Below are 27,763 nucleotides of genomic sequence, written 5' to 3' on the forward strand. Positions count from 1 at the left end.
GTGTTTCTTTGCACATTAAATGGGATGTTATATTTAGGAACCTACAGTTAATATAAAATGGTCAGATTTGGTTTGTTAAGCATAGCTGGGATCAGAATAGTACAGTGAATCAACTATAGCCCAATGCTCACATTATACCTAAATATTTCAGATAAAGGATTTCAAATCAAGAGTATATATTCTTAGAGTAACAAATCAAATTTATATATCATGCCTAGACTTACCTTGAATTTCATACCCACTGGTCTTTGGACATCTTCTTCAAGCCCCCCTAGCAGGTTTCTAAGAAACATGCTATAAGTAGTCTCTGATTTCTTCTAAGGAATCATTTGGTATACTGTCCTTTGCACAAGCATGCTACATTGTTTTCTCAAGACTGAATATTTTCCCTGTAAACGTTGGCATAATGTAAGTGATATTACATAAGAGATGTGAGTCATGGCAGGGCAGGGAGTATGCTTCACTGGGCATCAGAAAATTTGATATTTATTCAGCATTATAGTTTTCTAAACTGTAATACCAACTTTTTTCTAAACTATAACATCCATTAGGGTAATAAAGTTTCTTCGGTGAGACCAACCAATGTACTGGAAATGATGAAAGAATGGAAAAATAACCCAGAAAGTGATGAGGAAAACAAGACAGATGAGAAGACTAATTGGTCCTTTCAAGAAAAATTGAAAAGCAATCAATTCAGGAAAAAGTCCCATGATGTCCATAACACTTCACTTGAGAAGGAAGAAAAACAGGTAGGAAAAACCATCAAAACAAGTAGGAAGAGCAGTTGTCTCATTTTTCCAGACCATAAAATCTTCCCAACATTGGAAACTTTCTACAGTTGTCTTTGTAACTAAGGACCTGTATTATATAGTAAGTAAAGTTCTTTATGCTTTATAGGTTATCATGATTTAGTAACATGGCAGAAGTGTTTGAAATCTGTGGTTATGAGCCAGGTACTGGTGGCTCACAATTGTAATTCTAGTTATTTAGAGGGCTGAGATCTGAGAACATGGATTGAAGCTAGCCTGGGCAGGAAAGTCCACGAGACTCTTATCTCCAATTATTCACCAAAAACCTGGGAGTGGAACTGTGGCTCAAATGGTAGAGCACTAATATTGAATGAAGTTAAAGGCTTTAGGCTTTTTTAAGGATCAAAGGAACATATATCATTGCATACAGCTATTGGTTGAGAAGGGTCTTATGTGTATATCTGGGTGACCTTGAACCATGATCCTCCTGAGCTCAGCTACCCAAGTAGCTGGGATTATAGTCATGAGCCATTGTATCAGGCTGAAATTCACATTCTTAAAAGTTTTCATTAAGATTTTAACCCATTGATTATAGTCCTAGCATATGTAAACAACTCAAATTCTAATTATTTTCTTACCTTGTTGAAGTAACTGTGAGCAGCAAAAGTCACATTACTTAGTGACTTGAAGGTCTAGAAGGTAGGAGGAAGGTGTAACTGAATAATGGAAAAGAATACTGACAACATTTGGTTACCAAGCAACAAACATATAACTCAAGACTGCTAAAATATGTGTATATGCATGTGAATAATACTTGTTTAGACATGTGTGTGAATATCTACAAACATATATGTTACATGAATGGCGTATATGGGATGTATATTTGTAGACATGTATACCAATATATGTGTTATCTTTTCAAAATAGAAAAGTCTTCAAACTAAATTCACAAAGAAATGTGACTGAGATTTTAGGATATTATCTTTAATGAATATGAAACACACATCCTAATAACAGGTCCTGCTATTATTCAATAAGTTCATGTTTATACTATGGTAATGATTATTTTCAAATAATTTTTGTCAGCCTCGTTATTTAGACATGTGCTCTCTGGTAGTATTCATCAAGAAATAGATCACTCTCAGTTTTGTTCTGCAAGTTTCTAAAAGAAGTCTCATTCTGGATGTGTGTGAGCAAGCAATGGTGCATTCTTCTGGACTGGGTCAGATTTCACCCTATTAGTCTCTCTCCACATATGCTTCTCTGCAGACTACATAGAATTGAAAAGGAGATCCCTCATAAGAGTTTTAGACTATTCTGAGGCAAACACAGCCCCACCTAACAGGATCCATATTTTAAACAAGAGCTAAAAGATACACATAAAGAAAACTTTTCTGTAAACATATACAAAAGGTGTGATGTCTTGAACAAACTTGGTCAATTGTCCAATTAATGGACAAGAATCTAGAATTAATCAAAATGGTAAATTATATTAATTAAAAAGAATGAAGGTGTGTTCAGATTTAATGATCCTGGACCACAATTCTACTTCAGGATACCTGTAGTTGCTGGAATGATGGAAGTCCACTACCATGTTTTCTGTTGAGATAGCATCTCATGGACTTTTCTGCCTAGGCTGGCTTGAAATCATAAACCTCCCAACCTCAGCCTCCAGTATAGCTAGGATGACAAGAGAAGGTTCTTATAAAATTAGACACAAAGGTTAATATAATAATTATATTTTTCCTAGATGATACATAAACCAATTACAAATTCTATAGCTTGGTACAGTGCAGGAATCATTATTTCAGACTCACAGGTAAAATCTGGCATGCCACTTGTTTTACCATTTTACCAAATGTTTAATTGGAACATAGTCAACTCATTCATGTTGCCTATGGAAATTTTCATACAATACCACCAGAGTTAAACATTTAGGACAGAAACTATTCCTGGTCAGTCCAGGTGGAAAATGTGGTGAGACTACGTCTCAATGGAAGAAGCTGGGAATGACTGCATTTCTGTCATCACAGCAACCATAGGAATCCTAAAGTAGGAAAATTGTGTTCCAGGATCATTCCTGAGCAAAATAACCAGTACAGCCATGTGCCAGTAATCCTGGATACTCAGGAGGCTTAGATATGAGGGTGGATCAAAACCAAAAAGAAAGTCTGTGAGACTATTATCTCCAATAAACTATCTCCCCCCAACCAGGAGAAGTGGAGCTCTAGCTCAAGTGGTAGGGCACTAGCCTTGAGCAAAAAATGCTCAAGGACAGCTAGCGTGCGTGCATGCACACACACACACACATACACACACACACACACACACACACACACACACACACACACACACACACTACATAAAAGGGCTGGCATGACTTAGCAATGGAGATTCTGCCCAGTGACCCTGAATTCCAACCCCAATGTCAATACCACCACCAAAATGCATAGATTTCATCAACAGGAAGAATTTTCCATTCTCAGAGCTTTTCAGCAGTGGAAACGTTGTTCCATGGGTAGCAAACTCCCTCCTAATCGCTGAACATAGTCAAGCAGACTTGGTATGTACTGTAGCAATTTAGTTTATCAAAATTATTAATTAAACGCAAGTAGCATTCTCCAACTTCTCAGTGAGATTTTGAAGTTATAAAGTAAAGCTTAGTCACACTACACTGCTGCAGTCCTCTAGGTGCCCAGGAGCCAGCTTGGAAGCACTGAAAGAGACCCACCATGGAGCCCTGACAGGAAACAGGTAAAGCCATGATGGACAGTGCAGTTCTGCCACTAGCCTCAGATGCATCTTAGTATGAGTTCAAAGGAAATCCAGTTGGGAATCTCAATGTGATCCTAAGCAGAATGAGAATAACAGCAAACACAGAGCCTGACACAGTGTCACAGATGTGAGAACCATGGGAGTCAAGAGAAGGACAACCTGGAAAGAGATAACAAACTTAGCAAGTGTGCAAATTACAGTGTAGAAGTACAATTTGAAAGAATGAAAAATCAGGCAATGTAACTCTTCCACAGGTCAACAACTTCACAGTAAGGGATATTAATGATAGTGAAGTGGTTGAAATACAAAGAACTCAAAAGAATGATTATGACTTATAAACAAAATTAAAAAGAGCACATATAAATACTTTAACGAATTCAAAGACAATACAAATAAAACACTGAGTGGATTCAAAGAGGATACATGTAAGCAGCTAAATGAAATAAGGAAGACAACATAAGATATGGAATGAAAATTCTAGAGATATGGAAATCTTTAAAAATATCCCATTGAAATTCTGGGAATGAACATATATATATATATATATATATATATATATATATATATATATATATATATATATAAATGTGTGTGAGTGTGTGTAAGTCAAAATTTAAAAACAATTGAAAACTCTCTACCAATTGAATTGACCAAGTTGAAGACATAATATCAGGGCTTTAAGACAAGGAAAAGGAATTTTAACATTCAGTTTAAAAATATGGAGAGAATATGTAAGAATTCTGGTATAACATTAGAAGACCAAACTTATGAATCATGAACCTAGAAGAAGGAGAAAGAGGTTTGTACTTAGTAAATCTATTAAACAAAATAGTAACAGTTTCCCAAATCTTGACAAAGAAATGGTCATCCACGTGCAGGAGGCTTTTTAGACACTGAACATGGGAGACCAGAAAAGAACTTCTCGAAGATATATTAAAGATAAACATTAAGTATGCAGAATAAGGAAAGAATATTGAACATCACAAATGCCAAGTCACCTGTGAAATCAAATCCATCCGAACAATATGTTTTTTCACTCTAAAAGTAAAGAAGGCAAAAAGTGACCCACGTCAAGCTTTGAAAGAAAATAACTGCCAACACAGATCACTCTATCAAAACTAGCCTTTGTAATTGAAGGAGTAATATAAACCTTATGTGATAAGCAAAGATGGAAGGAATACAGGACCACTAAGCTAGTGCTGTACAAGATACTTAAAAGATCTTACCAAAAAGGAAGATAAGTGTCAATTATAAAAATATAAGAAAGAATAATTCTCATAAAATGAGTAGATAAGCAGATGAAGACAATGAAATAATCAAACATTATGAAAACACAAATGACAGGAATGACTACATGACTTTTAATTATAACTCTGAATGTTAATGGTCTCAATTAAGCAGTAAAAAGACACAGGCTTACAGGTTGGAATTAACCCCACCATTTGTTGCCTACAAGAAATGTGCCTCACTAGTACAGACAAATACAGGCTTAAAGTGAAGATAGAAAACTAATTCCAAGAAAGTTGAGCCTAAAAGCAAGTAGGAGTAGCTATATTCATATCTGACAAAACAGATTTCAAATAAAAATTAATCAGAAGAGACAAAGGTCACTTTATATTGATATAGAATATAACAATTGTAGGCACATATGTACCAAACATGGGCACACACAGTTTAATACAACAAATGGTTCTGTACATAAAGTGCAAATAGCACAATAAAAGTGACTTACTTCAGTTTCCATTTCTCACAAATAGATCATACTTACAAAACAAAAATCAATAGATAGACAAGTGCTAGTGGTTCACACCTAGCTACTCAAGTGGCTTAGATCACAGTTTAAAGCCATACTGGGCAGAAAAGTGGCTTAGATCACAGTTTAAAGCCATACTGGGCAGAAAAGTCCATAAGACTCCATCTCCAAAATGAACAGCAAAAAGTCAGACTGGAGGTGTGGCTCACATGGTAGCACACCAACTGAACAAACAAGGAAGTCAAACATGTACAAAGCTAGGCTAAAACCCTAGTACTGGCAAAGGCAAAAAGAAAAAAAGGAAATTTCAGAATTAAATGTCAGTGTATATTAAATGGACATAACATATCCACAGAATATACCACTCAAAAGCTCAAGAATACACAATCTTCAGTCACCTCTGGAGCTATCTTCAAGGCTATGAAGTATACTCTAACAAACACAAAAAAAAGGAAACAATCTCCTGTATTTTATCAGACCACAATGGAATAAAGCTATAAATCAATAGCAACAAAAACGACCATTCAAATATATGGGGACTGATCAATACACAGGGTAATGAATGAAATAAGAAAGTAAATAAAAAATTTCTAGAATAAAGTAAAAATGGACACACAAATTTTGTGACACAGCAAAGGCAGTGCTAAGAGGAAAGTTTGTAGCTATGAGCAAGTAAATAAAAAATTCTCAATTAAATAACTTAATGATGCAATTCAAACTCTTAGAAAAACAAGAACAAGCCAAAGCAAAATGAGTAGGCTCAAGGAAATAATAAAGATCATAGCAGAAATTAATGAGATGGAAACCAGAAATTAATACCAAAATATCATTGAAGCAAAAAAATTGCAAATCTTTGAATAGATATTATTGAGAACCCTAAAGATATTAACCAAAAAAATAGGAGAGAGCCCAAATTAATCAGAGATGTAAAAGTAGATGATGCCACACAAATACCAATGAAGTCTCAGTGGTTCATTAGGGAATACTTTAAAAACAAAATGGAAAATCTAGAAGAAATGGAAAAGTTTCTCAACACATATGACATACCTAAATTTACCCAACAGGACATAAACCATTTAAATAGCTCCCCATAGAGCTTAATGAGCAAATAAATTGAAGCAATAATAGTCTCCAAATGAAGAAATGCCAAGGCCCAGAGGGATTCACTGGCAAATTCTACCAGACCTTTAAGAAATAACTAATACCAGTGGCCCTCAAATTCTTCCATAAAATAGTAAAGAAAGACTACTATCACACTCATTCTTTGAAACAATCATTGCCCTGGCACCAAAACCAGATAAGACACAACAACAAAAGTATCAGCCAATTTCTTTGATGAACATAGACTCAAAATAGGAAATGAAGAAGTCACATTATCTATATTAGGAAATAACATTAGTAAATATGTTCCTTTGCCTAAAAAAAATATAAAGACTCCACACACAAAAAACTATTACATTTGATTAACACTTTCAGCAAAGTAAGAGAATACAAAGTCAATATGCATAAATAAATGGGTTTTTATATATACCAATAATGAATGGGCCAAGAAAGAAATCAAGAAAACAATCCCATATACAGTAACTTCAAGATATGCCTGGAAATAAACATAACTAAGGAAGTTAAAGACCTCTACAATGAAATCTATAAAACACTGAAGAAAGAAATTGAAGTATATACTAGAAGATTGAAAGACCTCCCACCTCCCATGTTCATGGATTAGCAAGTCTGATTTTGTGAAAATGGCTAGATTACTGAAAGTAATGTATGCATTCAGTGCAGTGTCCATCAAAATTCCAATGCCATTCTTCACAGAAATAGAAAAATCCTAAAATTCATATGGAAGCATAAAATACTCCAAAATAGTCAAAGCAATCCAGAGCCCAAAGAGCAATAGTCTGTCACAATACCTGACCTGAAATTGTACTGTAGAGCTATAGTAATAAAAATAGCGTGGTACTAACACAAAAACAGGCATATTAACTAACTGACTAGAATAGAATACTCCAAAAATAAGCCCACACAGGTACAATCACCTGATTTCCCACAAAGGTGCCAAAGATTATCTTGGAGAAAAGCCTTAAATGAAAGGTGTTGGGACAACTGGATATTTACAGTGTTGAAAACTGAAACTAGACCTCAATTTCTTACCCTGTGGGAAAAAAATCAATCCAATATGCAGCAAAGAACTTGGAGCCCTAGATGAGCCTATGATCTTAGCAACTTGGGGAACCCATTGGTGGGTTATGTCTTAAGGACCACCCAGGCAAAAAGAGGTATGTAAGATTCCATCTTAACCAATGACTGGGTACAGTAGCATGTGCCTGTCATCCCAAGTGATGCGAGGAAGCACAAGTAGGAAGGATGCAGGCCCAAGCAGGCCCAGATATATACCAACCTAAAAGGCTGGAGGTGTGGCTCAGTGTACAGCACCTGCCTAGCAACTGGGAGGCCCTGAGCTCAGTCTCCAATAGTGCACACACAAAACAGCATCAAAAATCTTACATAAAAATCTTTGAACCTACAAACCTAAATCTTTGAAACTTGGAAACTTGAAGGGGAAAATATAGGACAAATACTTGAAGATATAGGCATAGGCATTGACTTTCTGAATAGGACTCCATTTGCTCAGGAAATACAATTGACAAATGAGATTATATCAAATTAAAAGGCATCTGCATATTGAAGAAAATAATCATCATGCTGAAGAAACAACCTAGAGCATGAGAAAAAAAGCTTTGCCAGCTATTCATTGTACATAGGATTAAAATCCATATTATATAAAGAGCTCCAAATACTAAGCACCAACAGAGCAAGTAATTAGTTAATAAATGGGCAGATGAATTAAACAAACAATTCTCAAAAGAAGTATGAATAGCCAATAAATACACAAAGAAATGATCAGCATCCTTAGTCCTAAAGGAAATGTAAATCACAACTACATTGAGGTTTCATTTTACCCCATACAGAATGGCAAACATCAAGAAAACAAACAGTAACAAATGTTAGGCGGATTGTAAATCCAACCAAATGCTGTTGGTACATTGTAAATTACTGCAGCTACTATGGAAATCAGTATGGCTGTTGCAAAAAAAAAAAAAAAAAACCCTAAACCCTAAATAAAATTACCATATGATCCTGGCAACCACTTTTGTGCAGGTATCTGAAGGAATGTAAGGCAGCAGACAATAGGGATACCTGTAAACCCATGTTTATCATAGGACTATTCACAATAGCCAGATTTGATAATACTTCCATGGTTTTAGTACACTTTCATTTTTAAATATTTTATGTGCCTAAGCACAGAACTCCACGTATCATCATCATTTAAAAGCACAACCTCTAGATCTAGGCTTCTACAATCCAAGGCCTAGCCTTACTGATTACGAGCTTTACGAGGGTGCACAAGTCTCTAGTCCTCCTTGGTTCTACCAGTGAAGCAGGAATCATGTCCTCAACTAAGGGCTGAATGAAATCATTGATATTATGCTCTTGATACATGGTAAGTACGCATTAAGATTGTTATTACTTTTATTATCTCATTACTGAAGACCTTGAATAGAATATTACTAAAGTTTCTTTTTTCCTGGTCTCATCAAGGTTCCTTTGTGTATAGATGTTGGGATAAGCTAATATACCAAGGAATACAATTTTTAAAGATAATAGAGAGATGCTTCTGAGTTTTATGAGGGTCCTAGGGTATTATGGAAGACTGGCTTATCATTTAAAATTTTAAGCCCTCCTCACAAGGGATTTGAACATTGATACTCTTTGCCATTTGTCTTTACCATTCTCCCTGGTAGATCAGAGAAAGGCTGTTCTCTCAACCACTAAGTTGGTTTGGTTGTGTGATTACTTTGATGTAAGCCAAGGCCTTAAATACTTTCACCAATCAGCTTATCCCTTAGGTTTCCATCTCTGGCCAGTAAAACACACCCACAGAGTGCCTGCACAGCTCCTTGTACTATGAACATTTTTGAAGCAGAGGTAGACTTAATCCAAAGCCTGATGTGCAGCATAGCAAGTCCAAGCCTTGTAGCTTAGTAAGAAAAATAAATATTTATTCGTCATGTAGCTTTGTAGAAAATAGTTAACATATAAGACTTTAAAGGCTGCCTTCCCTCACCTTCTTTTTTTTCTCAGTGCTAGGCATCAAACCCAGGTACTCTTTTGTGTTAGGCAAGCACTCTACCACTAAGCTGTACCTGCAGCCCAAACTGCTTTCTTTGACAAGGCCTATTAGCAAGACTGGCTTTTGGCTGGCATTGAAAACTAGAATGTTAGATGCTTGCTTCAACTGTGTCTAAACTGTTGGTGCAACTATATGGTTTATGCTAATGTCCTGCTTTCCTTTGAGGAGTGTGGGCTTTTAGTATTACCAAGCAGAGGCTGTCTTTGTGACCATACCCCTGTGATACATATTCTGTGTTCTGTGTTTCTTAGGAGCATCCCTGATAGGTAGCAATTCATACATGCTGCCATAACTTATTTCAGGTGGCTGAAATGTATTCTGAGTGACTGTACTGGGGAAAAACACTTGGATGTTCATTCCCGGATTCCCTAGACTTCACCCTAAGTATCTTTTCTAAGTCACAGCTTATGAGTCCTACTGGTGAATCATCACACCTGGAGGTAACCTTAGGGACCTTGTTAACAGTTGTGTAGTTGAACTAGCTAACCAATACAGGCACAAATAACTAATTGTGCTACCATGAATTGACCTGTGTCCAATTGTCTTATCCTGATTGTAATGCTAGTTGCTAGTTTGGATTCATAGACGCCTATAAATATCAAATCTTTTGTGTTAAAAGTACTTTAAATCCCTACTTTTCCACACAAGCAATTCCTGTACAAGGTAAAAGTTTTACCACCAGCTTAGCCAGCTTCCTATGTTGAAGAGATGTGTTCAGTCATTTTAATCATTTCCCTGCCCTCTCAAGCATGACTTTTGTCCAGCTCCCATCAGGGTCTATAGCTATTTGACTATGCTATGGACATCTTTTCCCTATGGAGTGCTAATTGGGTTGAATTATGACAAATAATGCTTTCGTTCTAAATGCATTCCTTTAGTTCCCCTCAGGAACCTTGCTTTCACTTTGACTTGCTTGCTTGCTTACAACTGGTGCTCTGCCACTAAGCCATGCTTCTATCCTCGCCTTTTGGTGCATACTCAGAGATGGAATACTGCAAACTTTTCTGCTCAGCCTAGTTTTGAATTTGAGTCCTCCAGCCTCCTGAGTAACTAGGACTACAGGAATGAGCCATTGCCACTTAGCATTTTTATGTTTTGGTGGTGGTGGTAGTGCTAGTGTTTAGTTTTGGTTTGATTTGGTTTGGATTCACATTTAAAAGGTATTGTTCCACTGTCTTCTGGCTTTCGGGTTTTTGTTTTTATTAATGAGGAGCAGTGACAGGTGGAAATATTCTTTCCGCATGTATATTGTACTCCTTTTCTCTGGATGATTTTAAGGCCTTCTCTTTTATCTTTGCTAGTTAATTAAAGAGTCTCCTGGATTTATCTGCCTGGGCTGGTTTTGAGCCATGATCCTCAAATCTCAACCTTCTGAATAGCTATGATTATGGGCATAAGCCATCTGCATCTGACAAAACTGATTTGTGTTTTAAAAAGAAACAGGAACTGTGTGCTGGTGGCTCATGCCTGTAATCCTAACCACTCAGGATGCTGAGATCTGAGGATCATGATTCGAAGCCAGCCTAAGCAGGAAAAGCCCATGAGACTCTTGTCTCCAATAAACCACTAGAAAAGTGGAAGTGGCTCTGTGGCTCAAGTGGTAGAGCGCTAGCCTTGAGCTGAAGAGCTAAGAGACAGCACCCAGGCCCAGAGTTCAAGCCCCATGACTGAAAAAAAAGGAAAAAGAAAAAGAAACAGGATAGGATAAAAGGACTGATTGAGTGGGGTATGACACAAGGGAATTTTCTGGAGGAATTGTCCTATGTCTTGCCTGTGGTATTAGTTAAAAAGATATATGCAATGCATTTGTCAAAACTCCTCAAACTGTCCACTTGGGATTTGTTTATTTTGCTGCACATAAGTAATATCTGAACTATAAAGAAAAGAAAGATATTTACACCTTTCTCAAAATTTGCAAGTTACACTGTATTTTCATTAACTTCACCTAAGAGCCAGATGTTTCTCTGGGTAACCTTGTAAAAAAGTTGATTTCTCTTCTTGCTTTTTCCCCCCTTCCTCCTTTCTCCTGGAAACTACAGAATCATGGGACAAGATGGGTGACTACTGCAAGCAAAACTATAGCAAAAAAACTTGTTTCGGAATTTTGTCATTTGGACTTAATGCAGACCTATAATTTGAATGTGTGACTCTAGAAATGGTTGCTATGGTGATAAACCATTTTGCTTAAATAGCATGTATTTTACTCAAAATTCAGAGAAATGGTAACAGTTTGTAGTAATCATACACTGGTATTACTTTGCAAGGATATGCCTAGAGCTACAGGTTTTGCATCCATTATCACCAGATAAGTTCACCAGATTAACGTTATGCCAGTGAATAATGAAATGTGTATATTTAGCCTGATTTCTTGTTACATATCTTCCCTCACACACGTGGAACCTCCTTTTCAAGATTAATAATATGAGTTGGGGAAATCAGGCTGAGGGTACTGAATTACAAGAAGGTGAAACTGGAGGAACCTTGTAAGGCTATCTTTTCTACCATTCAGTCTCAAGTAGGCCGAACTATTCTTCAACTGTCCCAGATGGTGAGAATTCATCAAAGATGGACGACAATTGAAAGTCTGCCCCTACCTCCACCATTTTACCTGACTGTAGCACTCAGAGCTGCCCTGTAGCTCCAAGTGCTGCATATGTGCCTCTTCTTCTTATAGATTCTGATATATATATATGTACATACACACACACACACACACACACACATATACATACAGTACTTATATGTAAAGACTTCTCTATCCACTACCACAATCATTAATAGCCAAGATACAAATCTTCACTGGTCTCTTTTATCTTTTCAGGCTAGTTGCAATGTTTTAGGTATGACTTCATCATAGTTTTATTTAAGGATAAAAGGATCTTTTTCTTTGATATCTAAAATACCTTTCATGTGACAGTAGTTTTTCTTTTTTCTTCTCTTACTATCCTTACATAGTTGTACAAAAGGGTTTCAGTTTATGAGTGCAAAGCATCTTGATCAATGTCACCCCTTCCTCCATCTTCCCCCATCTCTTCCAACCCTATTAATCTCAAGTTACTTGGTTCCATTGACTATTATGACCCACCCTTCCCCTCTCTATTCATCCACCCTCATCCCCTTGACTTCCTCCTCTTCCAATAACACATATTTTAGCTTTCTGGTATTTATTTTGTTAAACTATAAGTAAATTGTTCAGATGAGTTACACCATTGCAGACCTCCCCTGAAAATACCACGACAGTAAGGTTTTCTTGCTTACTGGGCAATGTTGCTTTATATGCAGTGTCTTTAGTCCACGGCCTGTAATGATTTTTGCATCCTCTTATGTTCTGATGCATGGATGGCCAACATCTCATGATGGTCATTTAGGATCGTCTCCCACATAACTGAATATTAAAAGTCCCATGTCATCCTTATGCCCCTTTCTCTGGTCTTAGGGGAGCACTTGTCCTGTTTGCCTTTTATGACTGGCAAAATCTCTTAGTCTTGGCAATTTTGCTTTTCATTTCTCTGTCTTATTACTTACAAATTGTCCAATTGGATCCATAACAGCAAGGATCGCTAAGGAGTCTCATCAGCTATGAGAGAAAAAAAGGAGGAACCTCCAACTCAGAGAATCCATAACCTACCAAAAGAAAGCCCTGAAAGAAATTAAGATTTGTTTACAGTCCTAGAAAAAGCTTGGAACTGCAGTTTGCCATGGCCATTTGTGGTTCCAAGGAGAATAAGACCCTTGGCTATTTGGGGGTAAAAAAGAGCCAGCAGCTTAGTGTGAAGGGCATCATGGTGACCATTCTGCATCTATGCTGTCAGCACCAGAATGGTTACAATGAGGGAGCAGACTAAAGATGGGGAGTCTCAGACTCTTCTATAGTACTTGAATTTGAACTCAAGGCTTCACATTTCTAGGAAAATGCTCTACCAAGCCATGTCTCCAGCCCTTTTCTGACAGGTTACTTTTGAGATAGGATCGTCTTTCCTTTCTGGGCATATTCCTGGCCATGGTCTGCCTATCTAGGCTCCTGTTATGGTGAGGATGATAGCTTCTTTCCCTTGAACTTTTCTATTCTGGAACTATGATTTTCCCAAACTCAGCCTCCTTAGGCAGTTGGGATGGGAGATTTGTGCTACCATGTCCAGCTATTAGTTGAGAAGGGATCCTGCATACTTGCTGAGGCTGTGATTCTTTTTATTTCAGAATCCCAAGTAGCTAGGATTACAGGTGTGAGCTACCAGTGCCTGGTGGAGTCTCAGAGTCTTTGGAAGAACTGTAAGAATTCTGCTTCCTAACCAACTGCATCATAAACTGAATGCAACACAGTGAACAGAGAATGTTATGGTGTGTGTGCGCACAAACACACTATATTACAAGTTAAACACACAAGCTTTTACACACTGCAGTAAACCTTTGTAAAAAGGTCAGTGTATTTGCAATGATGTTATCAAGGAGAGAAGGAAATATTCTGATTTCTTTCAGCGTAGCTATTTTTAAGGCAATCTTGAGTCCTAATTAAAATGTGGTTATCTATGTTAACTTAGCATGTATTAAACACCAAATTGACAATAAACAGCCCTTATATGCTAAGAGTAAAAATATAAAATTGGTACAACTGCAATGAGAAGTAACATGGAGATATTTTTTTAAAATTATAAATCTACGTGCCTTTCCACTTATAAAATAAATATTCTAGATATAGTAATATATATGTATATGTACATACATATATATGTTACACGAGTCTCAGGGTATTCACAGAATTATTTGTTCTAGTGAAAAATAGTTTCTTCCATGAACTGGCCATAGAAATTATGTACATCTTCACATGAGAACTAGAAAATGAATGAGCATTCTTTATGAGCCAGCTAGAAAATGAATGAGCATTCTTTATGAACTGACCTGGAAAAAAGTATCCATATTGGACTACTATTTGGGCAAATATTTGAAAGAAAGCATGTAGTTCGATGGATGGAGTTGTGCCATATGAAATCACTATTAAACTAATTTTGACTGGCAAGTAATGGAAATGACATACTTGCATAAAGAAACATGGACGCTCTAGAAGTGTACACTTTAAATTGACAGCATTGGTTATCTTTGATAGGGATAAGATTGAATTAACTAGGGAGACTAGGAGGAGATTTTGAACATTGTAAATATTATGAGTGTGTTCTACGTACTTTTAAAATCACTAAAATTATAAATACATGTAGTTGAGGAATGTAATTTTGTCACATTTTGCTACATAATGAAATAAGAATATCATGTTTCTACACCAAAATAATTAGGTATTTCTGTTTAGTTTCCTTTTTCCTTCTACTTTTTAACAAAAGTTCTGAGAGTTCTATTAAGATACTATGTTGAGGCAGATTGAGTGGGTGGGTGGCAGAATCTCCATCCCTTTATCTCTAGCCCTGCTCCTAGAGGCTCTTTCTGAATATATCTTTGGGCTGTAGCTCTGCGTCTACTTTAAGGACTTAAGTGCATTAACAAATGGAACAGTGCAGACGAATGGAAACTTAGCCAGGTATGAATATGAGAGAATTAAAAAGCAAGTGATTGAATCCCTATTCATATTTTATAGAATATTATTTGTAGTTCCCATGTAGGAAAACATTTTCTCAACTACTTAATTAATAACTCAGAATACAAGTCGAAATGTCAAATGAGAGGAAAGGTTACACTTAGAGTTGACTTTTAATAGGATTTGTATATACCGTTAATGCAGGTTTATAAACTGAAAATTCCAGATAGGTTCCATATGTTAGATACTAGGTCTGTATTAAACCAGATACCAGAATATGTTGTATTTTCACCTACTGCTGGACATGTGCTTTCAATGAAAGGACACGACCTGTATTAGTAAGTGTTAGTGAATTTTAAATGTTTTCTGCTTCTTCAGAGTATGTGGAAGCAACTCAGAAGTTTTCTTCGGAGAAAAGGAACTTTTTACATTTCAAAATTTATATAAAATAGTTTTCAAGCTATAAAATGCTTTTTATGCTCAAGATTCACATACATTGATGTGTGTGTGTGTGTGTGTGTGTGTGTGTGAATGTGCATATGTATATGTGTATGTTGGTACCAAGGCTTGAACTCAGAGCCTGGCCACTGTTTCTTAGCTTTTTGGTCTTCTAACAGTTGATTCATGGATACACTTCTGGTTCTTTAGTGAAGATAGGAATCTCATAGATAAGAGTCTCAGAGACTTTCCTGCCCAAGCTGGCTTTGGACTGTGATTCTCACATTTCAGCCTCCTGAGTAGCTAGAACTGCAGGTCTAAGCCACTGACACCAGACATCACATACACTGTTATAAAGTCAGATGTGATAGATGCTCTGAGGAGGTGCACGTTTAGGAGATGTCTGCAGTAAGCATGTGCTCTTTCTTGAAATCTAGGCACAAAAGAGTATATAAATGACCCAGTTTGTTCCAATCCTGGGAACTCATTTATTCATTGAGCAAATAATGTACATTACGTGCCTACTACTGAGTATAAAATATCATCATTTCAGAAGAGTTGACAGAATAATCAAAGAAACATCCGATCAATTTGTATTGTGTTATGTGACCTCTTTTCACATGCTTTGAACATTGTTAACCTGATTGTGTTAAGTGGAGAACCCTTTCCCAGATCATTCTGTGTAGGTGAGAGCTTGCCATGTCTGCATCCCATGCCTTTTCTGGGGTATTTCCTTCTTGTTCAGAACTCTGCCCAGCTTGAATTAAAAGGGATTGTTTTTTAAAATGTCCCAGGGTCAAAGTGAACTACTTCCCTCGTGACCATGTCCACCTCTGCTATGGAGTCAGGTAACCTGAGAAGTTAAATTGCCTATTAAAATCCTCCTGTCTGTTCAACCATGTTTTAATGCTCATATAGTATTTATATGGCCACTCCCATGATTCCTTCTCAGAAATAGGTAAACATTTCCACCTTCACCAGTGGGGAATTGGGGCTCTTAAGAGGTCTGCAGACCTGGCCAGATAGTATGACGGAGTAGAAGCCAGTCCCTGGATCTCACAATGGAGAATAGGGAAAATGTTAGACAGGACTAGATATGACCAGATGAGGACCAGATGTTTGAAACCAGGTTAGAAGAGTGGTCATGATGTCCTGGTTAGAGTTTTTATGTAGAAATGTCTGGAAATCAGGAAAGATATGTTCAGTTACATCCAAGTGCACTTCCTTGTACAAAGTTTACTGACATTTCTTTTCATTTGTATTGCATGGGGATTGAAATTGAGCCTGCACAGTTTGCTCCACATCAAGCATAAACAAACTGGTTTGCTTAAAGATGTTTTTGTGCATTTAATAATAATTTTACAGTGTGACTAGTTGTATTTCAAATCTAGAAAGTGTCTATCTTGCAAATCCTGAACAAAGCATGTTTCTTGCTTCTCTGAGTTGGTATACATGTTTATGTGTCTGAAAATTAATAACTTTAGCCTTTTCTTTTACTTGTAGTCCACTGCTGATGAAAAGAAGATAGTTACAACTAATAAGAAAGCAAATACAGACAACTGGGGCTCTTCAAGCTCCAAATATAGCAAATTCCTCCCAGCTGAACTCAAGGAAGAACTAGGGAAAAACCCTGGGACTTCAAGCCAAGGAGTAGCAACCAAGCCCCCTGCTAAATCCACTTCTCTGTCTCGAGGCAAAAAAAAAACCTAAGATCCCCTCCCATGCTGAACTGTACAAAAACAAGATGCTCCTTCTAGTGCCAACAGGAGTATTAGAAGGGCAAGGATGGCCTTTTAACTCCACTGAGCCCTGCCATGTGTTTGTACCAGTTTAAAATTGAAGCTAGTTATCTCCAAAGCAGCGCAAACTGCACGGGGCATGACAGCCTCCAATCATCCTGATGGTTGCTGCAGCTGAAATCAACTCAAGGTATTTGAGGGTTGTTTAGGGGACAGATGCCCTTGGGGCATAGCTGTGGGCATACTTGCTCTGTTCTGTTTCACCTCCTTATATTTAGGCACAGTTATTTATAAGGAAAAACAAGAGGCCCAATATGGCAGTGGAAGGCCCGAATAATTATGTGCGCTTGCAGTAGAAGACTTTGTTAGGAAATGACTAACAAACCTGCCCTAGGCAGAAGTGCTTCAGTCCTTTGCATGTGTCCTTGTGATTTTAGTTGCTATAGATTGCTTAAGACAACTTCTTTTAAACATAGAAATATAAGATGTTTTGTAACTGCTTGCCATTCACTTGCTGCTAAAAATATTGATTAAATCATTTCATTGTGTTGATAAAAATCAATAAAAACCAGATGTTACATATGCATGGTAATTTTTATGTTACTAAGAGGTGAATATAATAAAGTCCTCTGAACTCTTAGACAAATTCTGAGGTTGGGCTGTGGCTGCAGTGGTAGGTACACATTTCTGGGAAAGAAAGACACTGGGGATAGCCATAAGAAAAAAAGATATATCATTGCTCTTAGTATTGTAGGTTCTCCTTTCCACTTAGGAAAATATTTTGCCTCTCCGTTTCCCAAGAAAATTGTAAATAAACAATGTGCATCTGCTTTTACCTTCATAAAGTAATACTTAATTTCACTCCAACCACCCATGTGATGTCAGTTCTCATCCAAAATGACCCACATCTGGCCAGCTAAGCAAGTCCTAGCTGCATGTAAATCTACTCGGTGGACAGAGGTAGTATAACTGTGCTTCTTGCTATTAATTTAGAAGATACCACCGTGGTTCAGAATGGGCTTTTCTGACTGAAGGGTTCTTCCAGTGTTTTTTGCACAGGCTTTCTGGAGCAAACTGCTAGTCAAACATGTCTAGAGTAAATTGTCTATATTTCATTTTAAATCTGGGGTTGGTATGGTTGCTCCTAAGTCTTTCTCTCTCTTTAGAGTTGTTATTTGAAGACCTATGTGATCCCATCTACCATCTCCTGAGTTTGAAGTACTCACTCAGGGGTTTCTGAGCCAGGCTTTGGAGCCTGTGCTCCGTCCCCTAAGAAGAATCCTGGCCTCATAGCTAAGTACTTTCCTTTCCCATGTAGTACTCTTAGACACTGAAGAGAGAGCTGTGGTCCTGGCACTCTTGCCAGAAAGAGCCAGAGAGTTGATTGCTGGTCTCCTTGCAGAAAAGTCGACCAAGATAGTGGATTTGTTTCTGCCCAGTCTTTAGGCCTGAAGTGGGAGTCCATATATTCAAAATGTTCTTACCTTCACAGTGATGCCATCTTTTGGGATTTCTTGTACATTTCTTTTGTACCTAAATTAGTGATTGTGCTCAGTAAGCCAGAGCAAAGATTCAGAATGGACCACATGTTACAGCATTGTGAGGGATCTGCCCCTTTGCCCCCCATATGCCAAGCCGGGCCAGCTGTCCTTACATCCTAAAACCTGTTCTCATCAGTGTCCTCGTAACAAAGGATTCTGTGCTACCTTCACTTTTATTTGTAGAGAATCATTCTGGTAGAATTCAGCTCATGCCTTCTGAGAGATTGCACATATGGTTTCTATTTGTTATTTATATAGAATAGACATAGACCAGGCCATATCTGAACTTCGTTTTGCAGTTGATACAGCTCTTAATATCTGGGACTATGTGGCCTTACTTTCACCATTTGCTTTTAATGGCTGTGAAAGTAGTATCTCTTCCATTTCAGGTTGGCTTTTCATGGCCAATTGGCCACCCCTAAGACAGCAACACAATCCCTCTGTCATCTTCTGTGCTTCACTGCCTGGAGAGCAGGGGAATCCAGGGGGGACATTCTGCCTGTGACAGCAGAGCAGGTTGATTTCCAATACTAGTCAACACACTGCCTTGAATACCGATAGGTCAAGGTAAGAGGAATATGAGAGAAAAAAAAAGGAAAGGAGTGCAGACTTGGAACTGGGGACATGTTCAACTTAGGAAAACAGAAGATACCATCAAAAAGAAAAGACTGACTCACACCTGTACTCCTAGCTACTTAGGAGGCTGAGATCTGAAGATTGTGATTTGAAGCCACTCTGGGAATGAATGTCCATGACACTATTACCTCCAGTTAACCACAAAAAATTATATAGATATAGATGTTGATTTATATATATATATATATATATATGGATATATATCCATATATATATGTATTATATATATACATATATATATATATATATATATATATATATATATATATATATATATATATATCAGAAGTCTAGCTTTAGCTCAATGGTAGAGTAGTAGTGGAGAAAATAAGTTCAGAGACAGTACATGTTCAAGCTCCATTACTGGCATGAAGAAGAAAGAAAAAAGAAGAAAGAAGAAGAGGAGGAGGAAGTAGGAAGAGGGAGGGGGAGGGAGAAAGGAGGAAAGGGGAAGGAGGAATGAGAGAAGGGGCAAGATGAAGACAGTACCATTAATAAGACTGTATGCCAGCACATGGCTCTTACATGCCTGGAGCAGAAGTCAGAGGAGAGAAGCACTGTTCATGGGATGCTTTGTTGCTCAGGCCAGGCTGAGATCAAATTAGCCCCCTCCATGGCTTTCCCACAAGAAAGACTAAAGACAAGTTGAAGAAACAAAGGGTAATGGAGGCTGAGAGAGGCTGGGGGTTGAAGAGGTGGCCATGGACTAGTCCTTATATTTTAAGAAGAAATGATGTGTGGAAGGAGCAGGGGAAGAAAAGGAAAACATTTCTTGCTTATCACAGGAACATTTTGTTTAAATCATTCTATTTGACTCCAAAGTGAAATTCCAGGTTACACAGATCAAAAGCAACCAGTCTTGAAAATGAAGCTTTTAAAATTCCAGGCCTGCTGTTGTAACAGAGAAGAAAGGCTTTGTTCAAACACACATTCTCAGCAGTAAGTAGGGCTTTGAAACTGGTCAGGGAAGTTGTATCCTATAATGGCTGAATTTGGCTGGAGACCAAGAAGCTGTGGCCTCTGAGAAGTGATCCTGGGCTAGATATGTTCTGTTTTATTCCTTCAGACCCACTCTGGAGCTGTCTTTGCTCTCTCCACTACAAGCCAGTGTTTAGAGACCGCATTATTAGACTACCCTGTGCCCTGGATTTGTTGGGGTTCTTCCAATGGAGGTACCAACAGGAAGTCCAAGCTTTGATTCTTCCACTTCCTCCAGCAAGGGGCTGTAGCGCATTGGCTGTATTCCAGTATGAGTTGGGCTCCTCCCTGCATCCTTTACCATTGTGCTCCCTGCCCCTGCAGGCCCAGACAAGCCCCTACTATTCTGTAGTACCCTATCTTCCTTTATAGGGTCCTCTTAACCTTCTCAGTTTCCTTACAGATCTTCATCCTTGAACTTTCTCCTCTATTGAATGGATATCTGCCTTCTCCTGTGACCCAATGGGACTGACCTCCTTGTAGGTTCTGCATTGTTTCTGACCCAGGACAACTTGTCTCTGGTTAACAGTTTCCTGGTAAAGTACAGGAAAGCCTAAATGAGTTCTTCCTGGAAATGTGATTTTCCTGGGTGTCCTGGAGCATGGAAGAGGAGCTAGTCGGGGGAAGGGGGGGAGATGTTCCTGGAGTTGAGGCCCAGGTTGAACAACATGAATCTAGCATTATTGCCAAGTGAGTCTAAAGTTGGAAATGGTCTAGATCTAAATTCAAAAGGTTTGCATTTAGGTCTTAAATTTCACCTTCTACCGTAGAGCCTAAAGGGGTCAGCCCACTGTCTCCTGGCTGTCAGTGGAGGCCTACTGAGGGATTTCGGGGGGGGGGAGGAGGGGGGAGGGGGGAGGGGGGCTGGGGGGAAGGGGGGGAGATGTGATATATGGGGAGCCTGAAGACAATCTGCCTCCCCAGGCTGTGCCTTTGCTTTCTTTCTGCAAGCACTCAAATCACTTTACAAAGACATTTTAAAATAAAGTTCCCACTATTCAAAGGCCTCACATAATTCAGTTTTTTTCTCTTCAGGATCCTGTATTTTTCTGAGTGAGCTGGCTTTGGACTGATTTTGATTTCTGTTCAGTGAATTGTTATCATTTAATTCTCAAAGGTGAGCCAATTTTCTTTGCCTTTGTTCTTCAAAGGAAGGCCACATTCAGTGGCTACCTTGCATTTTTGTGTGCGCCTTCCTCAGTTGTTAGCATAATCAACTGCACTCTGTTCTCCCTATGTAACCCTCTATATTTCCCTAAGTTACCCAGCGCAGCCCCCAGCAGGAGTGGTAGGGCCTCCCTCTTCTGCTCATAGGCCTTACTTGGAGCAGCAGCCCACAGGCAGTGGGATAGATACATTACTATTCCAATCTCCCTCCCTGCTCATCCTAGCCTAACACACACTAGATGGACCCTGGCAAAAACAGGGCAAAGAACCCTGATACACAAAGTTACCCCAGGTCTCCTTGCTCCTGGAGAACTGAGGCACTGAGGCACAGCCTTTCACTATTTCTCTGCAACTGAGAACCTGAAACCAAACTGTTATTCAAGAATGACTTCGCTCTCTAGCACAGAAAGTCATTTCCATTCTCATAAGCAATTAGTGGCAGAACTCCAAAGGCTGCTGAAGAGCCAGACTAACCAAGGAACAGGTCAAGTACAATGCAAGATGGAGAATGACTCACACCCATCCTGCCAGGACCCTGAGGGTGGTAACCAAGTGTCCTGGCCCTAGCATTGGTTTATATTGAGTTGCCTCCTCCTCACGGTCCTCTTGTAAGCCAGATTTATACTATATTAGTGCCAGGGACCTTTTAATGAAAGCCTGGCTCCAGAGTCATGATGTAATAAGAGCAGCAATATTAACAGAGCATTTACAACATGCCAGAACCATGGTAAGCACTTCATATGCACTACTTCTTTTAGTCTTTGCAATAGCCTTTGAGGATGGTACTATCATCAGTTCTCTAAAGGGACAAATTGAGGATCAGAGAAATTAAGACATTTTGGCCACAGTCCCATAGCTAAGTAGTAGCAGAACCGGGATTTGAACCTGGCCACTAGATTTAAATGTGTCACCGTGGCACCCTGTGCTCCTCATGACACCTATATTTTTGCTTCCTTGGTCTTTCGGCCTGATCTCAGAGTTTCAAAAGGCCAAGTTACTCATTAAACAGCTGTCTCCCAGCAAGAGCCTACCATGGTGATTTTGGCAGGTGATTTTGGGATCTGAGGGTTCAGAAGATAGAAGGGATTCTTTAGCATATTGATCCATTTGAGTAGCACCCAACCCAACCAAACAGGGAGAGGTGCATTCTAAAGGACTTTGCCTGATAAAAATAAATTCTCAATGCAGTAACCGGTCTTAGTCTGGAGCAATCTTTGGCAGACTTTAAATATATTTCTGACCAAAGAAAAGAGATTCCATGGCCTCCTCAGGCATTCAGATGGACTTTGCTTTCTATGCTGATAGAGAAGACCAGGAGCCCTGCTGGGGGTTGGGGGAGAGGATTCAGAATCACTGTAATGCTTCTGTTTCCTACATTTCCTCACATTTCTGCATAGGTAGCTGTGTGACTGATAATATGACATTCCCAAGTCAGCTGCTGGATCCATCCTCACACCCCCCCCCCCCCCCACTTATGAGGCTCTGGCTTCTGCCATCCCTTACTGTGTTAGGACAATGTTAGGCACAGGAATGTCTCCCTCCTGTCCTCCTAATGTCCTCCTAGGTTGGGGCACACATGGTGTTTGTTGACTCAGGCCCATCCTGTTGCAACACAGGACAGGGGACACATATGCTCTGAGAAGGAGCCAGCAACCAAGGATGGGACTGCCCTTGCCTTGGTTAGTGGCTGTGCCTCTATCCCAGGAGAACAGACGCACTCAGGATGCTCATTGCTCATTTGAAAGTTTGGAAAGAAAGACTTATTGTGGGAAATCTCTCAAATATGCTGAAATGGATAACTTGTTACAAGAGTGGGTTTTCTTCTAGAAGCAGGTACTTGGAACTTTGTCACAAGACCTTAGCCATTCATTCAGCCACTTATGTTGGATGTCAACTTTCTGCTCAGTGATCTGTTTTTATACCAGCCCCTGACCACGAACAGTCCCAGAGACCACACTCCATGTTAAATCTTGGCAGAGATGTCTTATGTACAGTGCATCCTGCTTTGCCAAAGTCGTTTTCCCCAAGGTGACCAGCATCAAGCTCTGTGACCCCACTTGAAGGACAGTGTTGCACAGATGATGTTTTCTTTTTTTAATTTAATTGTAAGGGTGATGCTAGAGGGGCTACAGATACATAAGTAAGGTAGTGAGTACATTTCTTGTCGAACATTATTACCCCTCCCTTGTTTTTTCCCCACTTTCCCTTCCCCCGACTCCTCTCCCCGCCACCCAATTTGTAAAGTTCATTTCCAGCATAGTGTCTTGTGAGTATTGCGTTGCATGGGTTCACCCTTTATCCTTTGTCTCACCATTTTGTTATTCCCCTTCACTTCCCCAAATGGTATATATATATATGTATATATATATACACACACATATATATACAAATGTACATACATGTGTGTGTGTGTGTGTGTGTATATATATATATATATATATATATATATATATATATATATATATATGACACAGGGGTACCAAAATCAAAAACAGTGACAACAGGGGATAAACCAAAGGAAAAAAATGAAAGAAAAAAGAAATACCTTCACACAGCACATCAAAAACAAAAATACAATCAAAGAAACAAAAAAAACCCTCTTGTTTCCATATCCTTGAGTTCATTAGCATTATTTTATATGATCAACCAATGATGTTTCCTCAGCAGAACTGGATAGTTATTCACCACCTACCATAAGCCAAGTACTGTGATGGGCACTGGATATAAAAATGATGTGACATTTGTAATAGCCCCACAAAAAGTAAAATACCTAGGAGTTAACTAAAGAAATGAAGGACCTCTATGATGAAAACTTTAAAAACCTGAAAAAGGAAATTAAAGCAGAACTAAGGAAGTAGGAAAATCTCCCATGCTCCTGGATTGGGAGGATTCACATCATGAAAATGGCAATACTGCCAAAGGCTATTTACAAATTCAATGAAATACCTATCAATATCCCAACCTCATTCTTCAATGAAATAGAAGAAGCAACCCTAAAATTCATATGGAACAATAAAAGACCCCAAATAGCAAAAAACAATACTTAGCAGAAAGAACAGTGCTAGAGGAATATCAATACTAAATGTTAAATTCTACTACAAAGCCATAGTAATTAAAACAGCTTGGTACTGGCACAAGAACAGACCTGAGGACCAATGGAATAAAAGACCCAGAAATGAATCCACAGACTTATGGCCACCTAATCTTCTATAAGGGAGCTAAAAAAAATAAACCCAGAATGGAAGAAAGACAGCCTCTTCAGTAAATGGTGCTGGAAGAATTGGTTAAACACCTGTAGAAAACTACAGCTAGATCCTTATCTATTACCCTGCACCAGAATCAACCCCAAATGGATCAAAGACCTCAAAGTAAAAGCAGACACTGAAAACATTACAGGAAGGAATAGGAGAAACTCTAAGGCTCCTTGGCACAGGCCAAAATTTTCTTAATAAAGACTCAGAAACACAACAAATCAAAGAAAGGTTGGACAAATGGGATTGCATGAAACTGCAGAGCTTCTGCATGACAAAGGACATAGCTAGCAAGATCAATAGAAAGCCATGGATTGGGAGAAGATCTTCACTAGCCATACAACAGACTAAGGGCCTCACATCTAAAATATACTTAGAACTCAAAAAATTAAATCTGCCAACAACAAATCCTCAAAGGAACAACCAACCAATTAATAAGTGGGCTAAAGACTTAAAGAGAAGCTTCCCTGAAGAGGACAGAAGGATGGCCAATAGACACATGAAGAAATGCTCAACTTCTTTAGCCATAAAAGAAATGCAAATCAAAACAACATTGAAATTCCACCTCACCCCAGTTAGAATGGCTATAATCAAGAAATCTAACAACAACAGATGCTGGAGGGGATGTGGCCAAAAGGGAACCCTACTACATTGTTGGTGGGAGTGTAAACTTGTTCAACCACTTTGGAAAGCAGTATGGAGGTTCCTCAAAAGACTCCACAGGGCTGGGAAGGTGGCTCAGTGGTAGAGTGTTTGCCTTGTGTGCATGAGGCCCTGGGTTCAATTCCTCAGCACCACATAAGCAAAAAAAGCTGTAAGTAGCTCTGTGGCTCAAGTGGTAAAGCGCTAGCCTTGAGCTGAAGAGCTGAGGGATGGCACCCAGGCCCAGAGTTCAGGCCAGGACCTGCAAAAAAAGAAAGGAAGAAAAGACTCCACATAGAGCTCCCCTATGACCCAGCAATCCCACTTTTGGGCATTTAACCAAACAATCACAAACAAGGCCATACTAAAGCTACCAGCACAACTATGTATATAGTAGCATTATTCTCCATAGCTAAAATATGGAACCAACCAAGATGCCCCTCAGTAGATGAATGGATCAAGAAAATGTGGTGTATATATATATATACAATGGAATTTTATGCATCCATCAGAAAGAATGACACCGCTCCATTTGTTAGGAAATGGAAAGTCTTGGAAAAAATTAAGTGAAGTAAGCCAGGCGCATAGAAACATAGGTCCTATGGTTTCCGTTATCTGCAATAACTAGTATATGTTTAGGACAAGCAGAAGAGGCCAAAAGCTATGTACATATGACCATATAAGATGATGCTAAGCAAAAAGAACCCCAAGATAGGGACACAAGAGGTTTTATCTTTGTTGCTGTTGTTTTTAATGTACTTATACTATGTGATTTTTTTTTTGTTTCTTTCTATGTTCTTCCCCCATGGTACAACCCCTGTTGTCACTGTATTTGATTCTTTTTTTTTTTTTTTTTGTCAATCATGAGGCTTGAACTCTGGGCTTGGGCGCTGTCCCTGCACTCTTCAGCTCAAGGCGAGTGCTCTACCACTTGAGCCACAGCGCCACTTCCAGTTTTCTAGTGTTTTATTGGAGATAAGAATCTCATGGACTTTCCTGCCTGGGCTGGCTTTGAACTGCGATCCTCAGATCTCAGCCTCCTGAGTAGCTAGGATTACAGGGGTGAGCCACAGGCGCCCGGCTTGTATTTGATTCTTGTGTCCTGCATCTTGTATATACATTTTTCTAATTTGGAGAGGGGAAGGGAAATAACAAAATGCTGAAATAAGGATACAGGTTGACCCATTTTAACAATGAGATGTATAGACACTATGTTGAAGACGAACTTTACGACCTGGGGGAGGGAGGAGTTGGGGAGGTGGGGAGAGAAGGGATGGTAGGGGAAATACAAAGGAGGGGTTAACAATGCTTGATAGGAAACGTACTCATTACCTTACTCATGTAACTGTAACCCTTCTATACAGTATCTTTACCAAAAAATGATGTGACAAAGTCATTGCCCTTAAGCAGTTCATAATCTTGGAGATATGGGGACAGATGATAGAAATCCATGCAAATACATTAATAGTATGTTGTGATTAGAGGTAGGAGTGAAATTTAGAGACTGGTATAGTAAGAGAACAGGGTATGACTGCTTTTAGAGAGTTTCTAGGGAAGCTTGGAGGCTAGAGAGAAGCCAGCCATGATAGGAACTGGGAAAGAGCTCAGTGGATTCCAAGACTTGGTCTGAAGGTCAGCATGCTGGAAGAGGAGAGGAAAGGACTAGCCGGGGCCTTGCAGGACCTTCAAGGCCATGTTTATTCTGCCCGCACTGGGAAGACATTGGCAGGTCTCCGGCTGAGGATCTGCGTATTCTTGAAGGACCACTCTGGCTTTGTGTGAGGAATGACTTAGAGGAGGGCGAAAGGGGAGCAAGGAGATTGGCTAGATGAAATGGAGTGAGGTGGAGGCTGGACGATGGGGAGAAATACATCCACTTGAAATGTGTGCTGGAGATGGAATTGGGAAAGATGAAAGAAAGTGGGGAAGAGAAGCAGGAATGACTTGGCTTCAGTGACCAGGTTGATGGTTTCTTATTGGGGACGAGGCTGGTAGTGAAATGAACACTTGTATCTGGTCCCATTAAGCCTGAGATGCCTACCAAAACTTGAACCGAGGATGGATGTCTGAGATGGCTTTACAGTTTGGAGTAGATCAAGCTGTATGGAAGAGCAAAGATGCCTGGAACAAGGGGCTTAAAGAGAGACCCAAGATTGATCCCTGAAGTTATGTGCAGGGCTTCTTGATACTCTGCAAGCCTCATGGAACCGAGGGCACTCAAGGACTGGGCAGTGACTACTGTTTGGCAAGAACAAAGAGGAGAATGGAGTGAGATGATTTGAAATGCCATTGGGGAAATATCTCTGGGAGTTATGGCCAAACCTCCTGATAGCTTGATTAATCAAATCTGAATCGTGACAGGTAGCAAGTCCTCAGCAGCT

General features: G+C 39.0%; 1 protein-coding gene across 1 annotated transcript in view; it reads left to right on the forward strand.

The window, feature by feature from the left end:
- Window positions 1-17,729, forward strand: part of Stk33 (serine/threonine kinase 33) — a 69,018-nt gene extending 51,289 nt beyond the window's left edge. The window contains exons 11-12 of the mRNA XM_042691547.1: window positions 552-749; window positions 16,932-17,729. Coding sequence (XP_042547481.1) covers window positions 552-749; window positions 16,932-17,138 — 405 coding nt within the window. The 3' untranslated portion in view covers window positions 17,139-17,729. The remainder of the gene's footprint in view (window positions 1-551; window positions 750-16,931) is intronic.
- Window positions 17,730-27,763: the final 10,034 nt, after the last annotated feature.

This window comes from Dipodomys spectabilis, unplaced genomic scaffold (genome assembly GCF_019054845.1).
Source record: "Dipodomys spectabilis isolate Male_0828 unplaced genomic scaffold, ASM1905484v1 ptg000145l, whole genome shotgun sequence".
NCBI lineage: Eukaryota > Metazoa > Chordata > Mammalia > Rodentia > Heteromyidae > Dipodomys > Dipodomys spectabilis.